This window comes from Monopterus albus, unplaced genomic scaffold (assembly GCF_001952655.1).
Source record: "Monopterus albus unplaced genomic scaffold, M_albus_1.0 scaffold6.1, whole genome shotgun sequence".
NCBI lineage: Eukaryota > Metazoa > Chordata > Actinopteri > Synbranchiformes > Synbranchidae > Monopterus > Monopterus albus.
The window spans coordinates 1,388,745-1,395,846 of record NW_018127886.1 but is presented as its reverse complement, the minus strand read 5'-3'; the positions used below and the strand labels follow the sequence as shown (position 1 = coordinate 1,395,846).

Below are 7,102 nucleotides of genomic sequence, written 5' to 3'. Positions count from 1 at the left end.
GAATAAACCAGCACGGTTATATTTTTTTATATATCCAAGTGGTCTGCGTCGTCTCTCAGAGTTCCTGGTTGAAAGAACTGGGTAGTATCTTTCAGCTGCATGGAGAAATAATACAGGCTGCAAAAAGATAGCTGTACTTAGACTGACAGGTGAGAGGTTAATGTCAGTGAAGTGACACAAAGCTGTATAATTTACAACTTTAAGCTTTGCTGGTATGACCCTGCAAGCCATTCTGGCTCCTAAAATTTACATATACAACCCTGACCATGCCATTTACTGTCTCCTCTGCTTTTTGCCACATCACACAAACTAGACAGCACCCTGGGGAGTGCAACCTCTATGGAGATAAAATACTATCAAAAATGTTACAAAAGCGTGTTTAACGTTTTGTCTGTAACAAGCGAGTTGTGTGTGTGTGTGTGTCATGAGGATCACAAATGCGTGCTGCGCAATCTGCACGTATAAAGCCATTTGTGTGTGCCATGCTGTTCACAAATGCGTGCTGTACAAACTGCACATAAAACACATTTTACAAATGCTTAAAATCGATTTTTTGTGTGTAGTTCTTTAGAAAGTACTACACATTGTTACCTACGCATGCGTGGATCGTCTAACGCACACGAATCACCTTCCGCGCACACACGGATTTTTGAGAGTGTTTTCCCGCACTTTCAAAAGTCCACTATCCACGAATTCACGGTGCGTTTAAGGACACGTGGAAAACGCGGACATCTGAGTTTCCAAACCCGTTTCCCAAACAAAAGTATTTACACAATGCTATTCCAAATGGACATTACATAAAATAAACAAAAATATCTAATAGATAACACGTTTTAACAGAGAACATTCCAGTTGCCTGCAGTTTGTGGTGCATATTCTAAATTTTTATATAATTAGAATTTAGAAGTTATGAAGCAGCCCTGCGATGGATTGTCGACCTGTCCAGGGTGTACCCCGCCTTCGCCCGATTGCTGGCCAGGATTGGCTCTGGTGACCCCATTCAGGGACTAAACGGTAGAAAATGAATGAATATCTGGAGATCATACAGCAAGCTCCATAAACCTCCACCAGGGGGTAACTCAGTTTCCCCATGATGCCATAAAAGCAATATTCCCATGTTAGTGTGACCCTTATAATATTATTACCTGACCATGAAAAACCTTCTGTTGACATCAGTAGTTTGAAAGTCATTAAAGAAAAATGGCAGACATTCACTTGTTGGTTTAGGGGTACAACAGGGACTTCAGTGAGCGGTCCAAAGTGGCAAAGTGGTGAAGATGTCACAATTCTGCAAGTTTGTGTTCTGTTTGTTCAAAAGCTGTTGGATAAACTTCTCAAATAGTCTCCGTTACTGGCCGATTATTGCACTATGGAGTGATCCTTCACATCCTCCTCTGCTCAGCTGTGAGTGAGAGGTGCACGGCCCCTCCCTCCTCTAAACAGAGACAGACACAGGGAAAAATACAGTGGAAATGCAAAACAGGACAGTCTGCATCCACCCATGAGGTTATGTCAGGTGACAGTTAAGGGAAGCATGGGGTGTACTGCTTGTTTATGTTTTGACAATGGAAACTCAGATATAATGTGTGGCGTCCTTGCTGACACACTACTGTGCTCTGACTGAGATATAGCTGCCTCACATTGGCTTTGTCTGGAGGGGTCCGTTTGAAAAAGTGACACCTGAACACACTGCACAGACTAAAGCCAATGGCCAACTAACAAATACATTCTTCACCAGCATGACAGAAATAACTCTCCCTACCAGCAGGTGGCGGCATCTGTATTTGCCATTCAGAAAAGGAAAGAAGAAGAGCTGGAATGCAGAAGTATAAGCTAGAAACAAAGCACTTCTAGGTGAGAGACACACCAGGAGGAAGAGCCCTGACAGACACCCTCTTTCTTTCCCAAGAGATAATCACTTGCACAACACATAAACATTGTCTTCTTCAGGGAGCACAATAATCAAAAGAGTAATCTCATTATGTTGTCCTGTTACCTGTGTGTCTTCAGTTCACTGATCAGAAGGCTAGCCAGTTTCCTGCGGTCTCGAACTCCTGTTTCTGCCCCCTCTGCTGATGTGACTTGTACTGGCCCTGGACCTGCTGCCCCATTCTGTACTGGCCCTGGACCTGCTGCCCCATTCTGCACAGGCTGTGGCTGACGCCTCCTGGGTCTCTGCCACTGGTCTACATAGAGCTCTCTGACCTGTGCAGAGGATCATTTCAAGTTAGTTTTGTCTTGAAATGAAATGAAAAGGGAAAAAAAAACTGTCAAGCTGCTGTTATGATTTCTTATTAGCACATAATGGTGTCCGCACCAGTTTTCAGAAAGAACTAAATCAGAACCACCTACTTGTTTAATACTCTTGTGAAAGCATAGCAGTTTTTTTTAAACAGTCAAGAGCTTTTTCTTTTTTACTGGAGGTTTCATTTGAGTAAATTACACCAGCCCTCCCTTTTTTTTTATTTTACTGGAGGTTTCGTTTCTGAGTAAATTACACCAGCCCTCCCTTTACTGCAAACAGTGATTATGGCTTGAGTTAAAGCCCTCATTTCCAAAATGACTCATTACTGCTTTTGGGTTTAAATTATTACATTTAAGAGAATGTTTAATAGTTTTAGAAGAGTTGCTGTGTTTTAACCGATTGTGAAGCATTCAATACACAAAAACAAAAGTGACTTTTTTAACCAAATAGCTTACACGTCTTTTAGAAAATGTACGACACTTTACTCTTAATGAGTTGAATAATATCAAACCTCTTACAAAACACACACGTACACAAAGGAGCAGTTTCTCCAATGAATGATAAAACAGTGGTTTAGTCTATAACATATCTGTGGTGCACAAGTTTATAGTTTTATGTAATCTTTGCTTTGTGGAAAATATTGGATAATTTCTCCTCTTTGGGCCTTGAATGGGTATTAAAATAAATACATTACGTAGCAAATGCAAATCTCTGCAGGAGAGTGATTAACCTGTTGAAATCTAACAGAAGGAACTGTACCAGAAGCCTTTGCATAGCCCCAGGTGTTACAAAGATGGCTGTAATAAAAATGCTCATAAATATAAAAGAGGGCATCCTTGTTATTTGGTAATCCAGATTCTAAGAGATATTTGTGTCTATACTTTACATTGTTTCATGACCATGTGACGCAGGTTCCTAACCTGCTGCTATTTATGGTGTGAGACGTGTTACAGATTTTAAGTCTAACTTAGAGCAATTTATCTCTGATAAAAGTTGTAAATGACATCTAAATAAGTAGGCACATGCCAAAAGATCTACAATGAAGTTCTGACTAGTCAAAACTCCAGTTTCAGATATGTACAACTGAATTTCTACTAATCAATTCTTTATTTATTCAAACAGCTAATTAAGATACATTTTAAAAGTATCTTCAGCTGGAATTAGGCCTATACTGGTCAAAATGCCGTTAAATAAGTCTTTCATTTCAATACACTGCCGATATTTCAAATATAAACCAATTTAATGCTAAAACAGTTTGTCATAGAAACGGTCTACGGTGAAAACACAGTATCCCAGTGACGAGCTGGCGTTGTGTCTCGACAAAACAGAAAGCCAAATGCTTCACACTAACTCAGCATTTTCACATTTCTAACTCCATGGCATTAAAACTTATTATCACATGGCTATAAGATCTAATGTAGACGTTCATACCGCGGAGCTGAAGTAAATGTTGTCTTTTCGTCTCGTTATTTTGCCGGACACCTTCAGCGCATAAAGGACCGAACCAAAGTTTGGATATTTTAGCTCTGCATCCCTGAAACAAACACAAAAAGTACAAAATAATAATAATATAAAACTGACACAAATAAGCTACGCAGAGGTCTCGTACATGGTTAAGAACGACTAACCTGGTCTTGAACTTTTGGTTGTAAATTTCTCGTAGCTCCAGTCTGTTTACGATGGATGCTCGATCAGTCTCCTTTAAAAACCCAAAAAAGTCGAGTCCAATTTGGCGGCGTTCAGATAAGCTGTTCCTAACCATTATCAAAGTTATCCAAACACACCATCCGAGATGATCACCTGAACACGGATATGAAGCGCACCAACAGACGGGTTACATTTACATCTCCAGCGGGGGAAATCCAGTACACTGGCGATCGTTTTATTTTCCCGGACAGTCCACGCGGGCGGTCTCTCTGTCTGCTATGTTGCGGAGCTGCAGCGTTGACACTGTCATGTTCAGAGACATAAAACAAGTGCACCCACACATCCAGACCGGAGAAACGAAACTTAATGTTAAAAGAGCCAAATGGGCGGAACGACAATATAAACACAGATGATGCGCACAGTAATATGAAACACCTGATTGTGATGAGTCAGTCAGTGAACCGGTCAGAAATATTGACTTCATGTTTGTCTTTAAGCGACGGTTGGAGAAGGTAAATGCTCATATTTTAACCTTTATAATAGGTGTCCTTTATAACTGTACCACACACCAGAGCTACCGAGCGCACTACCCTGTTAGTAAATGTAGAGTGTACATTCTTACTAGTTTAACTTTCATTGCTGATTCAGCGTAAAGTATTCACAGACATCATGTGATAGCAATTTTCGGTTTGTTCACTTATATTGTTCATTTATGCTTCAAACTGTAGTCTGTTAACGCCTGTGGTGAACTGTGCCACACTGAATGTCTAAACTCTCTTCTGTTTTCTGCATTGTTAGGATTGGATTTCAGGAGTTAAAGTTATTTTTCTACTTATCATCAGTATTATTTTGCTTTTATAATGGAAAAGTTCAGTATGACTATTTGTCTGTGTTTCATTAACAGCTCCATGTATCAGTATTAACCAGCTCTTATGCATGCATTATAGTTATAATATTCAGTTTTGAGACAACTTGTAGTATTTCTTGTCCTCTTGGTGAAATGTGCATAAATTGATTGCAGAGATAAGTGTCATCCTGAAAACTATAGATAAGATGGTAACTGCATGTCTACTTTCAGAAACGCCTGAAAATACCAACACACACACACACACACACACGCTGCTTATTCGAACATTCTAGAAGATTTGCATGAACCTTGTGTCCAGTTCATGTTGTAAGTGTAGAGCCAACAGATTAGAAGATAATGAGTTCATATCTGTATGAACCGTGTATGAACCTCATGTCCTGTTCATGTTGCAAGTGTTGAGTCAACAGATTAGAAGATAATGAGTTTCCACCCATGTACAGGGCAGTCCCAGCCTGAGAAGATATATGTGAATTACTTCCTATTATCAGAGCTCTTGGAGACTTGTCATCTCTCAGAGCCCAGCGCTGTAATAACTCTGCATTTAACCAGAAGAAAATAAATCTACGTAAAGCTGATTCCTGTTTCCTGAGTTTTACTTCTTGGGGCCTTCAGATAAAAGAACTTGTTGAATCTAAAAGCATAACAACAGATGTAGCGTAAATAGTCCTTGAAAGTATAATTTCCCTCCTTCAGAGTACCTCTACTATACCATGGGAGGACAAGGACCTTTGCCCAACGAGAAACACACGTGCATAACTGTTATCAGTGTAGATTCCTTTTCTCGGATGCCTCCCAACCCTGTGTAAAAGCTTATATATGACTGAGCTCCCTTTGTGCTTCGAGCCTCTCTAACAGACCTCTCTGAGTGCTGTTGTAGACAGCTCCTTCCTGCAACAATTAAAATACAAAAGACACATCTATCTCATTTCTTTTTATTTTACACCAGGTCAGAAGAGTTTGCTAAATGAAACAGAGTCCTTGCTCTTAGCAAGATGGTTATCAGTGCTGCTCCTGGGGACGTAAAACCTTTTTTCTGATAGAAGCATCTTGAACTCCTTGTAAAAGGTGTTTTGGGCTTTGAAAAGTGTGGGATTCCCCATCCCTTCCCCCCACTGTAGCCCTATCTTTATTTTACAGTGTTTCCTGTCCTGCATGTCTTTCTGGAAACTGTAGTCATAAAGCTGACAAAATGAAACTATCAGACATCGATGCTAACCATGCCTTTGTTATTTCAGGTGGTGAACAGCATCATTTGAAAGTGAGCTAATCTGTAACATCTTTAAAATACTTTACATTTAATTATAATTTTACATATTTTACAAACAAGTATCATTTAAACATACTTGGTGACCTTAAAACTTGTTTACATTCTTCCACTTTTGGTTTCCCTCTGTTGAAGAAATACCCCAAAGTCCTGTTGGGAGGTTTGCTGTAGCGGTGTGTCACACCAGCACAGAGGACGGAAGCCAACCAAGAAGAATTGCATTTATACAGTACACCAAAGGCTCCTGATCAGACAGTATGCAAAAACAGTTGTGACCAGTGGGTGGACTATGTATGTAGAAGCCATGGTGGATATCAATATCAAGTTCACTCGTGAGGATGCCAAAGATGACTGTCTGGCCTTTTTGGACTGTTCGGTCCACATAGGAGGAGACAGAAGCCTTAAGGTGGAAGTATATCAGAAACTTGCACACACGGACCAGTACCTTCTTTTTGACTCACACCATCCACTACAACACAAATTAGAGTTATCAGAACCCTAGATCACAGGGACAAGGAAGTGCCCACCACTGCAGAAGGGATCAAGAAGGAGAATCTACACATCCAGAACTCCCTTAAGGTTTGTGGATACCCTAAGTGGGCCTTCACCAAAGCAAGGAAGAGGCTCAGCACCAACAGGGATAAACTAGGAACAAGAGGGGATAACAATGCCATATCCCTTATGTGGCTGGTTTATCAGAGAAGCTGTTAGGTTATTTTTTAGTTAGATAGATATTCAGAGATTTGTTGTCTAGGAATGTTTAGTGCAGACAGGTTGACTAGCCCAGGCTGTTAACTGTTCAGCCTGCAGTGCAGACTGCAGGCAGGTCAAGGTTACAGGAAAAGAGCTGTTAGTGTCAACTGTAATGCTAGTCTTAATATTTGTCTTAATGTGTAAGGTTATGTCCAATTGTTTTAGATACACACCACGAAAACAACAGTCACGCACCTTGACTTTTCCTCATGTTTTGGCTAAACGTTATAGCAGCTGCAAGGCTTGCTTATCGGGTGACGTCACGGTTCGACAGCCCAGAAAGGATTAATATTGTATAGCAATGCTTGGGTCGGGGTCTTTTGGG

General features: G+C 40.4%; 1 protein-coding gene and 1 long non-coding RNA gene across 2 annotated transcripts in view; one reads left to right on the top strand and one right to left on the bottom strand.

Annotated features, from left to right (window-relative positions):
- The window catches only part of LOC109969395 (putative helicase mov-10-B.1), a 13,202-nt gene extending 9,076 nt beyond the window's left edge, over nt 1-4,126 (bottom strand). The window contains exons 1-3 of the mRNA XM_020616249.1: nt 3,874-4,126; nt 3,677-3,779; nt 1,997-2,205 (exon numbers count right to left, since the gene is read on the bottom strand). Of these exons, the coding sequence (XP_020471905.1) occupies nt 1,997-2,205; nt 3,677-3,779; nt 3,874-4,007 (446 nt within the window). The 5' untranslated portion in view covers nt 4,008-4,126. The remainder of the gene's footprint in view (nt 1-1,996; nt 2,206-3,676; nt 3,780-3,873) is intronic.
- A 115-nt stretch (nt 4,127-4,241) lies between these two features.
- Nucleotides 4,242-6,736, top strand: LOC109969727 (uncharacterized). Its single transcript, XR_002276299.1, has 3 exons — nt 4,242-4,404; nt 5,996-6,018; nt 6,160-6,736. It is a non-coding gene; the product is annotated as an uncharacterized LOC109969727 (long non-coding RNA).
- The last annotated feature ends 366 nt before the right edge of the window (nt 6,737-7,102 follow it).